General features: G+C 40.0%; 1 protein-coding gene and 1 long non-coding RNA gene across 2 annotated transcripts in view; both read left to right on the top strand.

Moving 5' to 3' along the window:
• The window catches only part of LOC126213441 (uncharacterized), a 29,637-nt gene extending 19,356 nt beyond the window's left edge, over positions 1-10,281 (top strand). The window contains exon 4 of the long non-coding RNA XR_007541171.1: positions 8,529-10,281. This is a non-coding gene — a long non-coding RNA (uncharacterized LOC126213441). The remainder of the gene's footprint in view (positions 1-8,528) is intronic.
• The window catches only part of LOC126213438 (uncharacterized), a 175,981-nt gene extending 153,978 nt beyond the window's left edge, over positions 1-22,003 (top strand). The window contains exon 2 of the mRNA XM_049941178.1: positions 20,387-22,003. Coding sequence (XP_049797135.1) covers positions 20,387-21,330 — 944 coding nt within the window. The 3' untranslated portion in view covers positions 21,331-22,003. The remainder of the gene's footprint in view (positions 1-20,386) is intronic.
• Positions 22,004-24,492: the final 2,489 nt, after the last annotated feature.

A 24,492-nucleotide genomic window follows, 5' to 3' on the forward strand; every position in this document is an offset into this window, starting at 1 on the left:
TTTCTTCAATTAAAACATACTCATTATTCACAATATTATGTATATAGGCAATATTTTGACAAAGTTATTATTCATTGTTCACATAAAATTGCATTTTTCTTAGTTTTCAACATGTGACAAACAAGAAGCACAAAGAATGCCACTATGTTGCTTTTACACTTAATACATGTCATAGCACTTTTCCTGTGTTTATTATATGGACAATAATTGCATCTTCTTCTTTTTCCTGAAACAGGTAGTTGGTTCGGCAATATGACATCTTTTTGAACACCACATCTTTGCATAGCATCAACGATTTTCTGTGGAAGATTAGGGATCTGAATGCGAAGTTCCATTAGTGGTCTTACCATTCCTCTGCTAAGTCTCTTAAGAGCAAACGCCATTTATCACTTCTTCCACTATGGAATGTCAGATGTTGGGTGGAAAATAAAATTTCACTGTTCATTGCTGTGACGTCCATCATATTCATCCATAATGCAAATGGCCATCTTCTTGTTTGTGTCTTGCAAGTGTAATAACAAATTTTCTAGTCAATTTGATCTAGTCCACACTCGCAGAGTTATAAACTTTATTATGTCTGGTTTATTTTTTGCATGAGTTTCATCGATGTTTCTGTCGTGATGCATTGTGCTAATGAGAACTACAGATTTTTTTTCCTTTGGGGAACATAACTCACCATTGTAATGTCACCTCTAAATGCAAACAGAGGAATGAATCGCTCTTGAGGCAGATGGTTTCATCTCATTAGGAATTTCTGGTTTATTTTGTTTGATTGTTCCCACCACTGTAATTTGCTTCTGAAGCATCTCTTCTGCCAGCTGCACACTAGTAAAGATGTTGTCAAAAGTAATATTTTTTGATGATCCTTCAATGCATTTAGCAAGATCTTTCACCACATTCAATCAAAGATGTTTCTGAATAGGTTCATGGGGCTTCCTTCCCGTGTAAAGAATTCCGTCTAAAGCATATGAAGATGTAGCATCACATAACCAAAATATTTTTATGCCATACTTGGCTGGTTTAGAGGGCATATGCAGGGTGAAGCTGCATCTTCCATGGAATGGGACTAGCTGTTCGTCAACTGTGAGCGAATCATTGGGAATCATTCTATTTCTACACTTGTCAAGAAATAGTTCCTATACATAGCGATCAGCTGCAAGTTTGTCATCTGCAGGTCGAGCTTCACGGGTATGCCTGTCGTCACAGACGCCGGTCATCAAATCTAATCATTCTCCTTGTATACTCGAATCTATTTACTGACATGGTGGCCTTATATATAGGATTTGCCTTTTCATCCAAGAATAATTCTCTAATAGGGAGCCTCAACTCTTCTGAACACCAGAAAGCAGTAAAAGACCAAGAAAACCCTCCATTTCAACAAGCGAAACGTTTTTCCACATTTTACCACGTAAAGCAGCCAGTCTTCTGCCTTCAATATTTGTGCAGTTGATGATTTCCTCTAGTATTTCCTCGGAAATGAAATAGTCCCAGGCATCCTTAGGTTTACAGGTTTTCAAACCACGGGCTGGACCAGGTGCCTTCTTTACAATATTATGGATAGGCGTACGAAAAGTTGCAGGAGGATCTAATTTCCAAATCGTTCCATTCCAACTAATGTGTGTGGGGTCTTCTATATCTTTTTGTGGTGGTTCTTCATTTTCAGACTCTGATGAAGTAATGTTATCGGAAGGACTGTCATCTGCCTCAATATTCACATCTGCGGGTTCATTGACTGACTCTACACTACTTGCGTCTTCAAAAATATTTCCTTCCTCGCAAGAATCATCATCTTCAAACCACTGAGCCACACTACTTTCAAAGTTAGCTGCATTTGCACGTACTGACTCTCTTGCTTTGCGTGTCGAAGCCATAGCAAAAGGCGTGTCTCTCGAACAGCAGCTTGTGCAGCACTAAACGAGTCATACTCGTAACAATATGGGCCTTGCAGCAACAAACAAACTACAGTAACAATTAGGCTGACAAGAGCAACACAGGATAACAATACTACGCAATAATAAAATTTTTGATAGCAAAAAGATCAATAATACAGACATCGCCAATATGTGAAAGTAGTGTGTACTATTTTTTAGTTATCCTATTACTACTACAGCTGTTGCTGTTGCTGTTGCTGTTGGCACTCCTGGAAATACCACTACAGTTATTGTTGAGTTAATAACTGCTCCCAAACAAATGTTGAATACAATATAGGCTAAAGAACATTTATAAATGTGTGAGGGCTTCTGAAGCCCTGCTTATGCATTCACGGTGTATGGGTAAACGTATTGAATTATACAAAAAACTTAAAAAGGTATCTCATTCAGACTTGATAGGAGGAATGTCACAGTGTTAGTGAAAGAGTACTGGAAAGCAGTTTGAAATCAAACAAAAAATTACAGATTTTTTTAAAAATGAAGACACACAAGGGCCTCGGAGGCCCTGTATATGCATCCTAGGGTTAAGTGATCTATCCATCTATTCTTCAGCATTCTTCTGTAGAATCACATTTTGAAAGCTTCTATTCTCTTGTCTAAACTATTTATCGTCTGTTTCGGTTATATACATGGCTACACTCTGTACAAATACTTTCAGAAAGGGCTTCCTGACAAATCTATACTCGATGTTAACAATTTTCTCTTCCTCAGAAACTCTTTCCTTGCCATCGCCAGTCTACATTTTGTATCCTTTCTACTGCGACCATCATCTGTAATTTTGCTTCTCAAATAGCAAAAACTCATTTACTACTGTGTTATTTCCTAATCTAATTCCCTCAGCATCATTTTATTTGACTACATGCCCTCATCCTCGTTTTGATTTTGTTCATCATCCTCCTTTCAAGACACTGTTCATTTTGTTGAAATGCTCTTCAAAGACCTTTGCTGTCTGACAGAATTACAATATCTTTGGCAAATTTCAGAGTTTTTCATGCTTCTCCCTGAACTTTAATTCCTACTCCAAATTTTTGTTTGGTTTCTTTTACTGCTTGTTTAGTGTACAGATTGGATAACATCAGGGATGGGCTACAACCCTTTCTCACTCCCTTCTCAACCACTGATTTATTTTCATGCCCCTCAATTTTACAAGTGCCGTCTGATTTCTGTAAAAGTTGTAAATAGGCTTTCGCTCTCTATATTTTACCTCTGCTATCTTCAGAACTTCAAAGAAAGTATTCCAGTCAGAATTGTGGAAAGCTTCCTGTAAGTCTACAGATGCCAAAAACATAGGTTTGTTTTTCCTTAATCTATCTTCTGTGATAGGAATTCTTAAAAAATGTGTGTAAGGCATGTATGTAGGTGTCTTTCACTGTAGTTAAACTGTAATCACTCTGTGTAAAAAAAGACTAATGTAAAGACTTATCATAAAAACGTTCAGTATGTTGTTGTATTTTTCACTGTGAGCAGGCATTATGACAAACTTGTTCTACATTACAGTGAGACCAAATCTATAATCTTTGGAACAAGCACCAGTTAGCCACCTTTTGCGAATAATGTGAGTAAATGCTGACCGATAACATCAGAAACCACTAATGTCTAGGCGGATAACTGTCCCTGACATTTTAAGGAATTTTACAATTTGTGCCTTGAAAATGACAGGTGTTGACCTGTGGAAATACCAGAGTTTTTGACAAATTTATCCAGAGCAGTCTCTAAAGTTATTAGAGAATAAAACTCGCTGGGAAAAGATTAACATATCGTTCGGCAATCTGTTGAACATTAGTTAGCATACTCCATAGGATACAAATTCCTTATCAGTAGAGACTAATAAGTTCACATATACTATGTAGACAGTTGAAATGTTGACAAACATTTTTTGAAGAATTTCAGCATGCCACATGCTGAAGGGAGGACGTATGTTGCTTCATGCACAAGTGATTCAGTGTCTGCTACCTTAAATTCCTCTCCCCTCCAACCCCCAACACACCCCACCCCACATAGCCTGTAACCTTTGATAAATTAATTCTGTTTGATTATACTGACAGTGATATGTGGTTAACGCAAAACTATGTGACCACAACCACGTGCAAGAAAGTAAAGTCAGTTTGTTTCGTTGCGGGACTTGTATAAATTAATGAGCTTCAGTAGTTTGGCATGAGTAAAATTTATACTGTACAAAATATTTTTATTTTTAATCCAGGGTAAAATACCCACTTTCCTGGTGTTTGATGTTTTCTCTGTAACAGCAGCTTAACAACTGGCAATGACCACCTTCGAAGCAATGTATGCCAAGAATTGTTCAGTGTACAACTTCATGAAACTACTGCGTTCATTTCCAAATGGTAGTCAGTGCTTTTATCATTATTATTATTATTATTATTATTAGTAGTAGTAGTAGTAGTAGTAGTAGTAGTAGTAGTAGTAGTAGTAGTAGTTTGCACTCAAGAACAAAACCAGAAGAGGAGCTATCATACCAAATAATTATCAGAACCTATTCCTATGGGAACTTTAAAACTGCCAGTACCATCACTCATTTTTATGCAGGTGTTCCAGGAATGATTTTGATCACACGTTCATTAAGGTAATACACTGTTGAATTGACTCCTTATTTATTGTGCGTCTGTATAAGTGATGTAGTTTGTGTTACACCTGAGTCCTTTCTTTCAACTAAAATTCTCCTCTTAACACAATTGAAACAAAAGTCTTGTAAAATTCTTTGCATTGACGAAGTGCGACCTTTGGAGCCGTGCATAATTGCGACAAGCTTTTGTGATGTCGGGTAGTCACCATTCACAAAGACTGCTTTAAAACATCGTTGTCAAAACTACCCATTTGTTACAGGTTTCTCGAATTTTGATGCTGAACGGCTGAAAATTGGGCCATCTTACATGACGTGGACTTCAGTAATGAATATTCTACTTCTACTTTAATATCATACTTCAGACATAAATGAGTAGTTTTGCTCTGCTGTTTTTGTGGATTATAATCTATTTTTGGTCTGCTGCTTTCGATACAGTCTGTACGATTACACGCGATACTTTTTATCGAGGCGAAACAGCGTAGACGGTGACACTTCCTAAGGAAGGAGCACTCTGCTCAAATTGTGGTAGACCAGCTGGAAATGTGTGACGAGGTATCATTAAATTTTTCATTTATATTGCTAGGAACACCCCAGTTGCTGCTCAGATCAGTGTATATAGTAAGCCATTTTGTAGACAACACAATTTTCCACCACTATTTCAGAACAACCACAGATGGCAAGAAAACAAATGTACACTGAAATGATTTGAACTGTGGGAGTTAAATTTAGTTGAGTGAACACCTTGACTCTGCAGAAATTACAAATGACATTTTAGCAAAGCATACCTGGATCAGCCAAGACAGGAAGTCATGTGAAGTACATGTGGGGAATTAATAAAGAGAAACACCATTAATCAGTGTGTAATAACACCAAAGTGTGAGATATTAACATAACCTATTTTGAAATAATGTTAACTGTCGATCATAAACTTGTGCTTTATACATTCTAGTCAACCTTATGAACTGAACTGCTCATCTAACTCACCTTCAACTTTCACAGTTTGTCAAATCGGAACAAGTTAAAAATGACAGATTTTTGAAATGTCAAATTACCACGTACACTTAAGATAGCTACTGGAGATCACTATTTGCCTCTGCGTAAATAAAATATAAGATTACTTAATCGTTGTTTCAAAGATGGGTTAATAGCTACTAACATGTAACACAACAGATCAAACTGCTACACGGACAAAGCAATGGTGAATTTAGTACTTGCCAACTTTGAGCCAGTAAATAGACACTACCTTCATCGCTGTCGGACTGGGGCGAATCTGGCTCGTGGTTGTTTAGTACAAAAGGTTCCCTAATAGTCCTACTAATATCTTATTGCTAGTTCTCTGTCTGCAACTTTCTGCACGCCTCACACTCTCCGTGCAGAAATCGTGATGCTCTAGATTGCTGCATGCGTAAGACTAGACATCTGCAGTTTAAAGGTATTATTCTTTTCTGCAATGTAAGCTTTGTGGGAATGTAATCGTTTAGTGATCTTATCTAGGTACGACAAACTGGCTTATTTGCGTTCACAATCAGCATCATTTCCTTTCTGGTTTGTGACAGATTGTGAGGGATGTTATTACTCAGTAACTAAGTGATACATGAAACTTCATTGATTTGCACTTAGTGGACACGCATGGCATTACTGATTACAATAACTGAATTTGGGCACAGGTATGGTAATAACTGTTTTGTGAAGGATTGTTCGTCATTTCACTGTGGTAATCGTCAGAGCTCTTTGACTTTGAAGCATTAAATACCAGTTTACTCTTAGGAAAAAACTGTGTATCTGCTGACACTTCGTCTACAATAGTAAGTAAACTGCCCTTATCTACTGGAACTTTTAAGACTACCAAATCCATCACTCATTTTCCAGCACACTGACCTTGCACAGTTCTGGTTCATATACGTTTTGTCGATATAATAAGTGTGAGTTGTTCCACTGTCGAGAATCTCCTGCATTCTTAGTAAAAACACTGTCCTGCAGTTGCAACCGCAGTATCACTTCCCTCCGTGGCCTTTAATATTCGCAGTGTTGTCCATCGCGCTATTTGTCCATGAGACTCAGAGGGCCATAGACACAGGTAGATGTCGTGTTCCTTGACTTCCGCAAGGCGTTCGATACAGTTCCCCACAGTCGTTTAATGAACAAAGTAAGAGCATATGGACTATCAGACCAATTATGTGATTGGATTGAAGAGTTCCTAGGTAACAGAACGCAGCATGTCATTCTCAATGGAGAGAAGTCTTTTGAAGTGTGAGTGATTTCAGGTGTGCCGCAGGGGAGTGTCATAGGACCGTTGCTATTCACAATATACATAAATGACCTTGTGGATGACGTAGGGAGTTCTCCGAGGCTTTTTGCAGATTATGCTGTGGTGTATCGAGAGGTTGTAACAATGGAAAATTGTACTGAAATGCAGGATGATCTGCAGCGAATTGACGCATGGTGCAGGGAATGGCAATTGAATCTCAATGTAGACAAGTGTAATGTGCTGCGAATACATAGAAAGATAGATCCCTTATCATTTAGCTACAAAATAGGTCAGCAACTGGAAGCAGTTAATTCCATAAATTATCTGGGAGTACACATTAGGAGTGATTTAAAATGGAATGATCATACAAAGTTGATCGTCGGTAAAGCAGATGCCAGACTGAGACTCATTAGAAGAATCCTAAGGAAATGCAATCCGAAAACAAAGGAAGTAGGTTACAGTACGCTTGTTCGCCCACTGCTTGGATATTGCTCAGCAGTGTGGGATCTGTACCAGATAGGGTTGATAGAAGAGATAGAGAAGATCCAACGGAGAGCAGCGCGCTTAGTTACGGGATCATTTAGTAATCGCGAAAGCATTACGGAGATGACAGATAAACTCCAGTGGAAGACTCTGCAGGAGAGACGCTCAGTAGCTCGGTACGGGCTTTTGTTGAAGTTTCGAGAACATACCTTCGCCGAAGAGTCGAGCAGTATATTGCTCCCTCCTACGTATCTCTTGCGAAGAGACCACAAGGATAAAATCAGAGAGATTAGAGCCCACACAGAGGCATACCGACAATCTTTCTTTCCATGAACAATAAGGGACTGGAATAGAAGGGAGAACCGATAGAGGTACTCAGGGTACCCTCCGCCACACACCGTCAGGTGGCTTGCGGAGTATGGATGTAGATGTAGACTGCAGTTAAAATCAAAGTTCTCGTTCATTTGTGAAATTGAATTGTTTGCAATTGGATATTCACCTCTCGAAAACATACAAATATTTTCTAATGTAAAATGTTCTCAGAGAAATTGTCCAGATCACTTACTTCCTTCATAAGACTGGGTCACTTCCCTGGAGATTTAAAAGATGCTGACCCACTGGCTTTAATAGACGCAATAGTTTTGCTTTATATACGATGCTCAGTACGCAGTCACTCTTGTCTGTAGACAGTGTTGGGACGAGCACCACATCGTGGCAAGTTGTCTACTTTTACCTCTCTTTTATAGGATTATACACTCGGAGCACAATAGCTCTTTCTTGCTCGATAACACTTGGTGCTTTTCTCATCTGTCAGCCGTAGTGAACATTTCGCAAGTAATGTAATTGGCCACACAAGTACACTGGAGAAGAGGTCACCACCACCACACGTTCAAAGCACACACGGCAATGTGTGAAACAGACTGAAGTGGCAGAATGACACTAGTGGCTGAAGCGTCACGTTGTATCCTTTCCTTGCTACTGTGCATCGCCCCATCGCCTGCAGTCAGCTGGAGATAGCTACAGCACTGTGCAAAAATTGATGACTAAATTTTTTTTCTAGCCGACCTTTATGGACTTCGTTGACTGGACTAATTGTTATGTTTTTTTCTGATTAATGTACTTATTTGTGTAAGTTCACTGTCATGGTGTAACACATGCTAATGATGTACATCATTGCATATGAATTTGCCTCGTCTTTCATTTTTTTTACATTTTATTGCACCTGTGTATCAAAGGTTGAGAACAGATAACAATATTCCGTGTTTTGTTTCATTTGATCTTACAGGTTGAGCACTGGCAGTGGTCTTTACTGTGTCTCGTGGTACAACACGCATTTCTGGAACTGGCGCGGCTTGCAGTCGTGAGAAGCTCTTGCCCTCAGTATTAGCAGAAGGCGAAGATGTGCTGCAGGAAGCTCTACACTGTGCAATGCACGCTGGCAAGTCACTGGCCATTGCAACTATTGTCATGGCCATTCACACTTTCACTTTGAAGAATGGGTGTATTGAAGCAGGTAAAAATATTAAGAGGTCTGTCTAAAAGTATCAGACTTTTGATTTGAGCAAAGATACTGCTTCAAGTTTGTCAAAAGCTTGGTGATTCTCAAAGCGAAACAATTTGTAAGATTCAGCAGGTATTCGGAGAAGATGCAATGGGTGTAACACAAATTAAGGAGTGGTTCAACCAATTCAAAAATGGCTTCACATCAGCGGAGAGTGACCATCGTTCCGACAGGCCCCAAAATGCTTGGAGTGCAGCTGTTGAAAGGGTGCAAAATTTGGTGAGGGCACATAATCATTTGACCGTGCGGGAGATTGCCCGAGAGGCTGGAGTGAGTAAAGATTCTGCACATGCAATTTTGGATGATTTGAATATGCACAGAGTAGCTGCGAAATTCTTGCCCAAGTTGTTGTCGCCTGAACAAAAGACCTCCTTTTTGACGTTGCGCAGTATCTTCTGGACACCACCTACACTGATCCTGGCTTTCTGAACACTGTGATAACTGGAGATGAGTTATGGGTGTACGGGTATGACCCAGAAACAAGACAATCATCACAATGGAAGCATCCTGAGTCTCCAAGGCTGAAGAAAGTGTGGCAGGTGCAAAGCAAAATCAAGGTGATGCAAAATTCCGCAGACTTCAAAGAAGACAAGTCAGCATTACGAATACACACGGGAAGGACAAACAGTGACAAAGGAGTACTATCAATATGTTTTCCGGTGACTCCATGGCGCATTCAGCGCAAAAGTCAAACACGGACTGTGAAAAACTGGCAACTGTATCACAATACCCCCGCACATTCATCCTATTTTATCCAAAATTTCTCGGCCAAATGTGGAATTAAAGCCGGTTCGCCAGCCTCCCCACTCTCCAGACATGGCTCCTTGTGACTTCTGGTCGTTTCCAAAATTGAAGACACCACTGAAAGGATCCCATTTGAGAGTAAAGAAGAGATAATGTGGAACACGACGACGGAGCTGAACACCATTCCAAAAGACTTCCAGAGGTGTTTCTGGCAGTGAAAGGATCGATGGCCAAGTGTGTGCAAGCACAAGGGGCCTACTTTGAAGGGGATTAGGGTCCCAACCCTGGCCGAAGGTCAGATACTTTTTAGACGGGCCTTGTAGTTATTGAGGTGTTTGCAGACTATTTACAATGTGAAACTGTCAGGTTTCATTGAAGGAAATGCTGATATTAATTAGAGATGATAAATGAAAGGAATGTGGATTCAGGTCCCTCCTTTCATGTCCCATTATGGAACAGGTCCAGCAATGTTCATAGAAGATGCAGAAGTATTTGATGTTTTTAATATAAATTACTTTCCTTTGAACCAGCAAAAAATATTTGTTTCAGTTAAAATGCCTTTTGCATACTGAAAATTAATGTATTTAGTTACCCAAGTGCATCTTGCTTGTGTTAACAAGCCATTGTTGCTGTGTGTCCTGATATGTTGGCTTACCAATGTTGATTTTAGGTTTAGTGTTTACATATAAATTTTAATGTAAAAAGAAAATTAGAAGTGGCTCATTTCCTTTAACTGTTGAATTGCACTTCTCCATTCTTTTGCATGTCATTGACATGTTGGGAGTCAAAATTTCTGCATTTCACTAAATCATTTCATATCTTGTGGTCTCGTAATTGATACAGATGTTGCAGGAAATGGCCAATCCAAGAAACTTGAAATATTTGTTATGTTGCTGGCACATTTCTGCGCTATTGCAGAAATTTTTATTGGAACATTTTAGTATGTGGAAAACATTCTAATGGCAGTGTTAGCAAGTGGACAGGCCTAAAGAATTTTTAATATGCATTCACAAAACTTCTCATATTTTCGAAAATTAAAGTACAATACTTCAAACGATTTTTTTCCTGCTTCGTCTCCAGGCATACGTATTGTAAACAGAATCTAATTTACAAATTAAAACATATGAAAACAAAATTTTCACCCAAATGTTGCTAGATGATAGCTCTTTGGAGGGATCGGAAGTGTGTGGGGCAACGAGTAAGCTACTTCACTGGTTTAAAGTTTTGATGCCATCTTTAATCACATGATCCTGGCAACTAACTTGGTGGTCAGCCAGAAAGCGAAGGGAAACATACTGACCTTAGTTTCCAGTCTGCACGGCCACATTCCGGTCCAGCTCACTGAAAGAAAAGTGTCCATTTCCCATTTCTTTGCGGGATCAGGACTATGACTTCAGTAAAAGTTTAAAGTTCCAATCAAGATTTAAAGTTTCTCACAAACAACACTTAAAATTGCTTTATGTTCAATTGAAAAAGTCTTTCTAATCTAACAGCACCTTAAGCAGTTCAGAGGAGACCTCTACGGTAACTTCCTACCAGATTGTTTTTCGCCCTGACTAACATCACTCAATTGAAAGTTCGCAACAAATGTTCAAAAATTAATGCTCGCCATAAAAGTGAAAATAAATTCACCACTTGCCACGCGGAATTGAATTTCACACTGACGGCACACTAATAGTTATTTTATCGAATTCTAAACGATCCAGGACGGCGTACAGTCTTTGCGAGTTCACTATCCGTTTTCACTGCCAAATACACACTTGTCACAGCTCGGCTCTGACATCATCAGAGGCAGAGTGCGACCAATGTTTAACTGGCGTGGACCTCACAGTGTCTGAGAGCGAATTGAACCTTCCTACTGCTTCAGGGGCTGTATTTATAAGGTGCCGTTGCGGACTACAGAGAAAACATCTGTTGTCTCTATTTGCATATGGCGGCAGTCTACAAATGACCGCTATCTCGGGCACATAATACCAATTACTTCAGAAACTTCTTAATTTTTGCAGATATGCAGTTTGAAAGCACGTAGAAAGTTTCAGCTTGCTAGAATGAAAACTTTACTTAATAGAATTTATTTAGTGGAACTAACGGTAGATTGTTACCTCTGAACCATACCTTTGCTAAAACTTACATCAGTTGCTATTTATGTTAAGTCTTAACCCTTTTAGTGCCAGACGTTTTCTCAAAAGATCATGTTAAAAGTGCCATGCAATTTTTCAGTAAAATGCAGACCTCTGCCATACTTGCAATAAAATCTAAACTAATGCATAAAGGGATGTAATTTTTATTTAATTTTTAGGGAATGCTGCTGGCTACAGTTACATGTGCAATACATATTGCAAAGAACATATTTTCAGAGAAAAAAATTATTTTCATGATGGGGTTTATCGAAAAAAATAAAACTTTGATTTCAATTTACTCTGAGACCCATCAAATGATATACTAAAAAATTTCAGGTATATATATGGAATCTCTGTAGTTTCCTTAACAAAAACATCATAAAGGAATACAAAAATTTTTATTACACTAAGGAAAAAACAAAACATAACATTACAAAAAAAATTGTTTTGCTCTGAACGTGTTCTCTCAGTTCTTCAGTCATAAATCATTGTCAAATGTGAGGTTGCAGTTATGACAACTACTTGCAGACATGAAGGATTCAGTCCTTTCTTGCAACAAACACATGCTGTTCGTGAGCGCCACTTCTTATCCTTCGTAGAACAAACACTGCAGTAGCGTTCCTTTCTCCCCGGAAGAGTGTCTACACCATATACTGTTGGAGCAGGTACATTTATATCTATTGCACTTGTGGTTACAGTCCTTGCCTAAAACCACTGTTGAGTGAGTTTGCAAATTACTATGCTTTTGAACTTCAGCCGTATCAGTGGTTTGTCATTGGGGTTTAGGCTTTCCTTATACAAAACATATGCATTCAGCAACATCCTGGCAGTTATGCTGAACACTGCCTTCTTCCACATCTTGACGGTCCTCCTCTCATCTAAATAGCGGTATGCCATCGTATCAGATAAGTCAATGCCACCCATATACTTATTATATTCAAAAATCACACCTGGTTTCTTGACCGGCAGTCTATTACGAATTGTCTTTTCTGATGATGTAGCAGAGGATGTTGTACTCACAAGGACTGGATTTCTATCTGATTTCTTCTGTCTGAAGCCACATAGAAGTATAAAACATTTCCTGAAAAACTTTAGCTGACCTACAGCATAATTCGACAGGTGACCACATGGCAGGAATTTTCTGTTTCTTCTAATTGTTCCCGTTAGATAAGTGCCGACTGAATACAGCTTTTCTGCCAGAGGAATAGATGTAAAAAAGTTATCACAAAACCCAAGGTAACCTTTTTGCATGTAGCTCCCAAGAGCTAGTACGTTCATGATGACTACATATCCCAGGCCATTCTCTTTTATTTCGTTTTTGTCATCGTCACTTTTTGCAACACGGTATGCATAAAACCCTAGGCAGTAATTTACTACTGAATCACATAGCATCCAAAATTTGACTCCCCACCTGTGATGTTTGTTGGGGAGGTACTGGATTAGTTTTCATCAGCAGTCAGTTGCTGGTGTGGAGTGTAGTAGCGACGGAAAACATTGTTGGCAATATCCACCAACACTTGAAATTTGGCTGTTGGATCATATAATGGGTGACCAGGAGGGTGAACATTCGAATTTTCTACAAAATGTAAGAACTGCAGCAACAAGTGAAACCTGTTACGTGAAAACATTTGCGAAAACCACAGTGTCGACAGGTTTGCATCAGTTGACCAATAACTAAAAATCTTCTATCAGTCCCATATTCAAAATCACTGCTATAAAAGCCCTCATTTCTGCTACAGTTGTTGGTTGCCATCATTTGATTCTCGAATTTGGCGGTAAACGCGTTGACTGAATCACCTGGCGAGCGTATCTGTTAGTCTGTCACCATAATTGTTAGAAGCTGCTGCGAAAACAACAAACTGCAAAAATCAATTGGTGTGGCGTTTGCTGGTATATGTTTAGGGCCTGGTAGTTCTGCATACACAAAGCTTCGAGGGGACAGATTATCTGATGCCTTATCCATTATTTCAACAAAAGTATTTGCACTGTAATTCTGTTGTTTGGTTGTCGTCGTCATTTGCTGACGCACAATCGTCACTTCAAGAAGAAAACGAAGAGTCCTCTTCCCCAGTGGACATCTCACAATCCGATTCACTTTCTGCAAATCCTGCAAATTCATCTTCACTTTCACTACTTATCATATTGTTGCCTAAATCACTCATATTGAACAACAACTTCTTACTTGACGACGCCATGCTGCCACGAAATACTCGGTAAATAAACACCAGAGAAGTTTATTTTACTCGAAATATCGCACTGACAACTGAAAAGATCAGTATACTGTGCCTTCGACCTTCCTTGTGCGTCTTTGCTAGGAAATGCTAACAACTTTGCCTTCAAGTGCGGAAAAAATGAACGAGAAGATGGTTACTGGCATTTTTCGCCGAAAATCTGGATCACGGTCAGATTGTATTTGGCAATTAAAGTGTTAAACTTGGTGTAGCTCTATTATTTGATATATTTGATCATCTGGTTTAACCAAAATCCTCTGTCATTAAAATTTCAGGTACTTAATTTACAACACTTAGGTACATTTTAGTTAAAATTAGTTTTCATTTAATTCCTCAAACTAGAAGAGGTAGATTAACATGGACTCTCTGTTATTATTTTTGGGGTGTACTGAAGCATAAAATAAATTTTCCATTATTTAGCACCTTATTTTTCCGAAAATCGTGGATTCTGGCGTTAATTTTTGTTTTATGGTTTTTGAAACGGGCATAACTTATTTATAACTTCTAACTGCACATTCTGACCAAATTCTGGCTTCCTGGCGTCATTATTTAGCGTCTCTGATTTTTCTCTTAAAACAGCATTTTTCCGTAAACTATTAAGTTTAGAACATCATTACACTAAACTATTATTTAACATAATTTCAAACATAAATTTTGATTTTTAATTTCATACTAAATTGTGGTGCAGTACTTGAGCGCTACATGCAGACGCGTTTAAGGTGACGTGGCACTACTAGCAGTGAACTGGGGTAAGTCCCAGCGCACTCACTTGCCTCTGTATCTCACATATGATACAGCGCTTGGTTGGCTTCACCCCCTTGTACGCCAACCTATTTATGGGTCGCTTAGAGAAAGCCTTGTTGGTTACCCAAGTCTGCCAACCCAAAGTTTGGTACAGATTTATTGACATCTCTATGATCTGGACTCAGAGTGAAGAACTCCAGAATTTCCTCTCCAACCTCAACTCCTTTGGTTCCATCAGATTCACCTGGTCCTACTCCAAATCCCATGCCACTTTCCTCGACGTTAACCTCCATCTGTCCAGTGGCCAGCTTCATACATCCGTCCTCATCAAACCCTCCAACAAGCAACAGTACCTCCATTATGACAGCTGCCACCCATTCCATATCAAACGGTCCCTTCCCTACAGCTTAGGTCTTTGTGGCAAACGAATCTGCTCCAGTCCTGAATCCCTGAACCATTACACCAATAACCTGAAAACAGCTTTCGCATCCTGCAATTACCCTCCGGACCTGGTACAGAAGCAAATAGCTAGAGCCACTTCCTCATCCCCTCAAACCCTGAACCTCCCACACAAGAACCCCAAAAGTGCACCACTTGTGACAGGATACTTTCTGGGACTGGATCAGACTCTGACTGTGGCTCTCCAGCAGGGATAAGACTTCCTCAAATCCTGCCCTGAAATGAGATCCATCCTTCACGAAATCCTCCCCACTCCACCAAGAGTGTCTTTACGCCGCCCACCTAACCTTCGCAACCTCTCAGTTCATCCCTATGAAATCCCCAAACCAGCTTCCCTACCCTCTGGCTCCTACCCTTGTAACTGCCCCCAGTGTAAAACCTGTCCTATGCACCCTCCCACCACCACCTACTCCAGTCCTGTAACCCGGAAGGTGTACACGATGAAAGGCAGAGCCACGTGTGAAAGCACCCATGTGATTTACCCAACTGACCTGCTTACACTGTGATGCATTCTATGTGGGAATGACCAGCAACAAACTGTCCATTCGCGTGAACGGACACAGGCGGACAGTGTTTGTTGGTAATGAGGATCACCCTGTGGCTAAACATGCCTCGGTGCACGGCCAGCACATCTTGGCACAGTGTTACACCGTCCGGGTTATCTGGATACCTCCCACTGACACCAACCTGTCAGAACTCCGGAGATGGGAACTTGCCCTTCAATATATTCTCTCTTCCCGTTACCCACCAGGCCTCAACCTCCGCTAATTTCAAGTTACTGCCCTCGTACGTCTTAACTGACATCTCTGCCCAACCTCTTTGCATTTGGATCTCTCTCTCTCTCTCTCTCTCTCTCTCTGTCTGTCTGTCTGTCTGTCTGTCTCTCTCTCTGTGTGTGTGTGTGTGTGTGTGTGTTTCTCCTGTTCGAAAATAAAATTGCCTCCTATCTCTTAGTGAGTTCTGTCAGGATTTCATCATAAACCAAATTTATTTCCCTCTGAAACTCCTGTTTTGAGTCAAGATAGTCATCATGCATTTGAGTCTGAAAGACGTTGGCTTATGATCTTCAGGTTTTTTTTTTTCCAGAAGAATTATCATAGATACCAATTTTTTTGCGCTTGCTTTGTTGCATAGTTGATTGCTGGACCTGACTCGTATTTGACAATCCCTTTATCATTTTGCTAGCCTTGTCGACTGCAACACTCTTTCTAAAGTGACTTGCTGATTTTATCAATTGAGACTAGAATCCTTTCCCACAGAAGCAAAAGACATAGGAATTTCAAGTCTATTTGCTTGATGAGTCCTTGAGGCCCCACTGATGTTTCCAGGTTCGATTTGTCTTTGTTAATATCAACCATTTCCTCCAGGCTTGCATACAGTTCATTCAGTGTTATTTTTAAAGCAGTGACTGCTCTTCGTTTGGTTGACCACCTAGTGTCACAATGAGCCTTCAATGTAATGTCGAAGTTACTTAACACAGCTTGCCACCTTCCTGTAGAGCCACTGAAGATACTAAATATCTTTCGAACTGTTCAAAAAAGTAATCCTTAGAGGTGAAACAGTGGCAGCATGCGATCCGATAAGGTTTAAACTATGTGCAACACATGGTACAACCTGAGCAATATCATTTTGTTTGAGGATCTGAACTTGCACATCGCTATATTTTCCATCCATATTGCTGCCATTATCATATTCCTGACCTCGGCAATTATCAATACTCAGCCCATCTTTAAGTTTTTTTAAGAATGTCCACTAAAATGCCTTCACCTGTTTTTTCATTAGTGTCGATGAAGTCAATGAAACTTTCTTTAACTTGACATCTGACAACTCAACAAATCTAATAACATTGGCTCATTTGCTCAATGTGAGCACTGTCTGGTGGGAGTAGCTTGTGCAGAGGCCATTAATTTTCTTCTTAATATCTGCTGCTTTGCAACCAGGCTGTATCTCACAGCTAATGACCTCCGCAATATATTTATAGCTCTCCAGTCTTTATTTTTGTATTCAGGGAGCCTCATGGAGTAAAATGCCTCATCAGCTTCATATGTCTCTATTAATTTTGCAGTCGACGGTACGCCAATTGTATTTACTGGCCGTGTCTATAAACACACTACAGATGACAGAACGCTGCTTCGATGCTAGTGCTCCACGTGGTAACGTCACATTGCACAGAACTGAAGACAAGAGACGTTTATGATCAAATCTACAGCGAGGCTCTAGATTTCATCAAATTTGATGACAGACAAGATTTGACAAATTGTAATACTGGCCTTAGCTTGTGGTTTACAACGAGGGTTATGTGTGTTTCCCACCATGGCTTTACATGACGACCAGGTCCTATGCTTAATTTTCAACCAAGCAAGTTTCAAAGTTTCTCAAATTTACTCACCTTTTTAGCAATATTAGATCTGCTGCTCGCTAAGTTCACAAATTTGAGCTGCAATTACACTGACAAAATTATCACCGCTGCCCACCATGACATTGGATGCTACCTGGAGGTGTTGCGGGCACGTGGCTTGGTAACAAAAGTATGTAAGTGGGGCAGACATGGACAGGGGATCACCCTAGTAAAGATATGGGCTGCAATGGGGGAAATCTGTTGAGATAAGCAACTTTGATGAAGGGCAGATTATTATTATTATTATTATTATTATTTATGAATTCTCCCAATAACGGAAGACATTAAGCAAATGACAATCAACTTTTTTTCTGGTTCTTCTTGTTGCTCCAATAGATCTTCATTCTTTTTGAGAAGGCTTGCTTTCGCTCTTCTGACCACTTCGGTCTGTACTGTTTTTGTTTTGGTTGCTCTGGTAAAACTTTCCACTTCTCTACTTTGTGCTTAAAAGTATCTCTGTCTGAAATATCGGTTGCTGTTATATCCGCGTTGGTGAGGTCTTTTCTAACTTCGATCATCCAAGGTGTTGAAGCTTTAAGTGAGGTTACGTAATTTATTAGCTTTCTGGTCAAACGGTTTTCTGGTAATCTGCTAAGATGACCAAAGAATTTCAGTCGCCTTTTCTTAAAATCAATTTCTATGTTTGAAAACTTTTCTGTTGTTTTGATTGTTTGCAGTCTGTAGCCATCTTTAGTCTGTCTCGCTCCTAAAATTTTCCTAATGATTTTTCTCTCTTCTTTTTTGATGTCTTCGAGTTCTCGCTTTCTGTTCAGTACTAGTGTTTCACTTGCATAGAGGACTGTTGGTTTTATGACGGTATTGTAATGCCGAATTTTAGTTTGTCTTGACAAGGATTTCTTGTTGTAGAGGTTGTGGGCTAACCAGAATGCTTTTTTGACTTTTTGTAAACGATTTTGCTGTGATACTATTTCTTGGCCTGTTGGTTCAATGTATTCTCCGAGGTACTTAAAATACGGGATATTATTATTATTATTATTATTATTATTATTATTATTACACAGAGCCCGTGAACAAGTTTCTCAAAAATGGCGAAGTTGGTAGAGCGTTCATATACTACTGTCATGAGCATCTATAGAATGATGTAAGAGGATAGTGAAATTACTACTAGGTGCTAAATGGTTGTGTCCACGACTGATCACAGAACGTGGAGTTTGGAGGCTAATCTGCTCTGTCAAGTAGGACAGATGGTTATTTCTAGGATCTTTTGTCACCTCTTTCACCAGTGGCATTGTTTTGTTACTGTGAAAAATGCCAGAGTTCACATTGATGTGCAGTTCTCCTAGAACTGCTTGGGTAAATTATTTCAAAGATCAGAGGAAGGCATGGCCATACTGTCTGACTGGACTATGCTTAGTATGTGGCATACAAAACCTACCGCAGGATTGAGATGAGGACAGTTTTACCAATTAGTTAGGAAAAGTGCAGTTGTGGACTTTCATTTGTTTCCCTTTTTTAGTTCTGTGTGCAGTTGTGGCTGTCTATGGGGGTTTCAGTTAAAGAGACCACTCTTCAAATTATGCAGATTGTGAGGAATTTTTCAAAATTTGGACACATCGGTAGAGGTGTCGTCCTGGGCACGACGTTAAACTGCCCCCCAACCCAAGGTGTGGTGCGACCCGTGCCGAGGGGTGCGTGGCACAGGGGAGCTGTGCCTCGAACGGGGCCTCTGGGATACCGGGCGCCCTCCCAGAGTATCCAGCCTAGCCCGGGCATGCGGGGCTCTGCCCGTGTGGTCCACACTTTCCTCAGCGTCTCGTGGGATCATAGAGAAAAAATCTGAAATTAGCTCCGAGCGAGCAGATGCCGAGAATTCTGGGGGACCTCACTGTGAGGTGACCCGGGAGTCAGAACAGACAGAACGCGAACTTGGTGCGAGGGGACCTCTAGGTGAGGTGACCCCGGGCCTCGTAGATGGTAAAGGCTCAGTTGCAGAGGGAGATAGTTCTAAACTCGCAACAGGAGGAACTTCAGCTGCCGTACTTGGTGCTGGGGAAACTGATACTTCCAAAAACAGCTCTGAAAGAGCAGTCGGGGAAAAGGGTGACAGTGCTGCAGAGGAGGAGAGCTCGAACCTCGCAGATAAAATTGTCCCCCTCACAAATAAAAGGAAACTGGAGGAAGTAGTCCACAACACTGGTAAAATAAATGTGGGTGTTAAAAAATTAAAAGCTAATGGCGACGAAGAGGTTGACGAAAACGGAACGTGTTTGTCGGGTCGAGAAGTGGAAGCGAAGGAGGAAATGTTTCGCTCGATGAGGCTGGCTGTTGTACTGCAGGGTTTTCCAGATAATAAGATGACGGAGAAACAGGCTGAGGTGGTGGAGGCTGCCCTAGTGGAGAGCATCAACCCATCCGACCAGGAGGAACCTATCCAGTTTTCTGCGACACAGTACGAGAATGGGGGCTTGGTGTTCACTTGTGTCAACAAAGAGACAAAATCGTGGCTGCACAAGAAGGTGAACAAACTTGTTCCGTGGCCAGGGGCCAGGCTGGCTGTCGGACAGGCAGAAACCACATTGACGGGTACCAGGTACGTACTGTGGGTGATGAAGGAGATGAAGGCGAAAAGCAGCCAGCAGATTCTGGATTTGTTTCAGAAGCAAAATAAAGACATCTCCACCACAGAGTGGAAAGTACTCAGGAGAGTGCCAGAGTCAGACTTAAAGACAAGGCTGGCTGTTTGGGTAGATGACAAATCTTCTGACCATCTGAAGAAACACAATTATAAATTATTCCTCGGCTTTGGTAAAACTAAATTTGTGCCGATGTCGGAATGGAAGGAGCAACAGGGTGGAGCGGCAAAGCGAAGTGACCTGCAGCTCCAGAATCTGCCACGGCCCTCCCTGAATTACACACCGCATAAACCTGTGGGGCCAAAGTTCACAACTCACAATTTTCTGCGTCCGCTGATACCCAGTTTGGGTTTTCGGGCTGTGACTCAGACTCTGAAATCTGGACCCTCTGATACAAATTCTCGTCCTCGTGTTTCCAGATTTGAAAGTCGGGTACGGCCACAGCGTAATGAGTTCGAATTTGCTGGTGTCAAACCTCCTCACCTTCGTGAAGCGCAGTTTACGGCTTCAGGTAGACTCTCGCCCCAAGAGCATACGACACTGCAGAATCGCAAGTCTAGATTCCCGGTTTCAGAACGGCCTCGTGAGCGTGGGTTCGCCGTGCCAGAACAGTCACCTTTGCGAGAAGCCAGTTACATCACGTCGGACCACGCACAGCGTAGGGAGCCTAGATTTGCCACAGATCGATCCCAGGAAAACAGCTACTTTGCTTCAGAACGTCGGCAGCCTTGTGAGACAGGTTATGGAATCGCAGATCCTCCCCAGCTCCTTTTGATGAGGCTTATTGTTCCAGATGAGCTGTTGCCTCAAGAAACAAAGTATGCAGCTTTAGATGAGGCACCATCTCACGATTCCACTTACACGATTCCAGACAGAGGTCAATCAGATAACCCGCGGTTCAGAGGCTCGTATCAACCACCGTCCCACGACTCCAGATTTAGAAACCTGAATGAGTCACCTTTCCGGGAATCCAGGTTTAGAGGGTCAGATCAGATGCAATCCAGAGAAGATAGATATGTGGAACGAGATCCTCTGAACTCTGGTGAACGTAGATCAAGAATGTCTGATTCCCAACAGTACAGAGAATTTGACAATACATTTTCTCGTGTCCCACGTGTCCAGGAAGACAGAATTTCAGGTTCAGATTTTCCTCCCCAGCGGTCAAGGTCATCTTATGCGAACTCTGGCAATTCTTATTACTCGAGGCACTCAGGTTCTGACAGGATTAACTGGTAGATAATCCCCATCTGTAGTAACTCTTAATTGGTATTTGTGCACAATGTCTCTTGTTTGTAGCATCTAACATTCCAAATTCTGGGGACAGTTGTTGAATAATATTGAAATAATTTTAGTATTAAGTTGCTGTGCACTGTCTCGTGCTGGACTTGCTCTTAAATTTTCGTGAGCTCATGAATTTTGTTTATGCTTCGAAATATTCTATGAGAATACTGTCGCTCATTTTGGAATTTTTTTTTGTTTAAATTGTTACACTTGGGTGCCCGGTGATGAATACTTACGAACAGGCCTGCCCATTAGCTCTTAATTGCAAAAACAGGTTAATAACATGTTTTGATCATATTCATCAGAAAAATTTGCTTTTGTAACTGTTTTTACTAGTTTGTGCAGTTTAATGAAAGAAGTTAGTTTAAGCAGGTATGTCACATTTTGCCCACATAGTGACGTGCGTAAACATAGTCATTATCCACAGTGCCAGCATTTAATATTGTCTTCAATGTTCAGAGAATATTGTAAAGCAAGTAGCTTAAATATTCATACTGTGTTAGTTGTATTTTTTGTATGTATTTTCATTATTTAAACATTTTTCTGATTCAGAATACTTAATTTTCAATTTTTATGCAAAATAAAATTATAATTTTTTGAATAAATAGCAAAGGTGAAATAAAACACATGTATTACTGTGTGTTCTTTCTTAAACATGAAATGCTGTTTGAGGTACTAGAAAGGATTGGTGAATTGTTGAAGTAAAGGAACAGAAAAGCTGAAGCATGCACCCACTTATCTGAACACGTTGTTTGCTTGTTATCAAACAAAACAACTTTTTAGCCCAACTACAAGGCATTGCACCACTACAAGACCTAGTATAATTAGAAATGAGCATGAATTTGCTCTACATATCAAAACTGTCATCTATTCCTAATTTCACTGCTTAGCAAAGCTGATGTCTAAAAGACAGTGTTTACTGGCATACAGCTAAATACAGCAAAAGACTAAAAGGTCAAGACAAATCAGACCAGCAGATGTAGAAACAGGTTTACTTATAAATATAGGTAAGTGCAAAAATATTGTTCTGATGCTGCATCCTAATATTATACCAAATGAAAATTCACTTGACAAAACTGTAAACTGCAGTACCCGACCGGCATTTTTTAAGGGTAAATTCCAGCATTGCCGATAAACCTGTCTAAAAGTGAAACCACTGTTTTTAGCTTTCAAAACTACGCTTTCAATATTATATAGTGGAGATGTTGAGTAGCAGAGAGGCACAACAAAAGACTCTTCACAATTAAAGCTTTCAGCCATTGGCCTTCATCATTAGTCAAACACGCCCCCATCCAAACACACACACACACACCTCTCTTTTTAGTACATGTAATGTCAGACAATATGTTAAGTAGACTATTCCACATACAGTATTGTGGACATCATTGAGTATATGTAATATACACTCTGTTTAGTCAGAGATTTAAAATATAAAAGACAGATAACATAATAATTGATAGTACAACAGCAGATAGAAAGGTTCTAGCTTGGTATGTTATAGGTCTCAAAAGCTGAGATTGTTTTCACTACTAAACATGTGTATTGGCAGTAATGGAATTTTGTCTCTGAAGATAATTTAGGCCAACCATTCTGTTTCTTTGTGATTTTACAATGTATTGTGGTGGCTCACATAGTTTCTGAATACTTTGTTATTAAAGTGCAAAAAATTCAGAAAACAAGTAGAAAACAAAATGTAGAAATAATGGAAAAACTTTTCGTTATGCTCTAACAGACCGTTAACAGTTAGTGTGCCAAGTAACACGTACTGTTGAAGTTTTAGGACATATGCTTCTTTATTCTTTAAGTGTAATGGAATGTGATTGGTTGTAAATGGCAGCTGACTTAATGCATGCTGCTCTTGTACCAGGTGAGACTATCAATAGATGGTGTTTCACTAAACATCACCTCCACCTCAGCATGATTAAAGAGAAGAGTGGTAACTTGATTTGTAGAAATTTAGGCCACATGGTGAAACACCTTTTGTGGGTGGTTGAAGTTGTTTTTCAGGATAAATCAACAAAAACTTCCCCTTGCCTAGAGTATTCGATGGGTGGAGGATCACACATTTATGTAGGAAATGGAGTACAGTTTAAATAAAGGTGCAACCTTGGAACAGGTAGTAAAGACACACTTCAAGATATGACATCATTTTGTCCACATGACTGGGAATCTTGACACTTTCTTAATAAATTAATGGATGTTCTAGATAAAGACTCATCTAAGAAAGGCAACATAAATTTGTGCAGAGAATAAACACAAACATCATAGATGAAACTACTAGTTTTCCAAGTAGAAGAGTGTGTTCTGGCTCCCTGTATGTTAACACATGTAGCATAGGATAGGTGGTGTGCTGGCAAACTAAAAGCAGACTGATGCTCAAGGCTAGAGTTGAAGTGCTTTTACTTTATCATAAGGTGTGTTATCGCCCATTCTTGTTTAATGAATTTGTTTACGGTATTGTGAGTGAACATCAAAGAGTTGAAGGCTGCAGTAATAAAGTGGTGTGTTATAGTTACTCATATTTAGAATAGAAAGAAAGAACAAGAAGGCTCGTGTTTTGTTCCAGCTTGCATATCTGGCTACAGGAAGGTAAAGGTAAACATTTTTAGGCATCCAAAAAACGAAGTAGAAATTTCAAAATGGGTGAAAGCAATTTCTTGGAAAGACACAAATTTGACTCGGCTGTTCTAATATCGGTGTGGAACGTATTACAAAAGCAGACTTATCATTGATGTCAAAAAATGTGAAAGTTTAAGACAAAGGTGGTCTCTAAAACCATAAGTGGTTACTCATTTGTTCCTCAGTTTACCAAAATATCTTTGCAGCAAGTAAAATGTGGAAAAGAGAAACTGCAGCAAAGACGACGAACAGAAAGAAGCTGAAATGTCTGTTTCTTCTGTTGAGGAAAATTTATGAAACAAACCACTACTGAACGCGGCAATGATTTCATGAGAAAGAACATTGAAGTATAAGAAACTAAAAGTTGTGGGATAATGTAATAAATTAAAAACGGAGAGCTGAAATCGATCTATAGCGAAAAAGTCTGTTAGACGAAAAGCATAAGACAGCTTTATCGATAACCAGAAGGTTATAGTTGACTTTGTTTAATGTGGTATG

The sequence above is a fragment of the Schistocerca nitens genome, chromosome 11 (genome assembly GCF_023898315.1).
Source record: "Schistocerca nitens isolate TAMUIC-IGC-003100 chromosome 11, iqSchNite1.1, whole genome shotgun sequence".
Lineage (NCBI taxonomy): Eukaryota > Metazoa > Arthropoda > Insecta > Orthoptera > Acrididae > Schistocerca > Schistocerca nitens.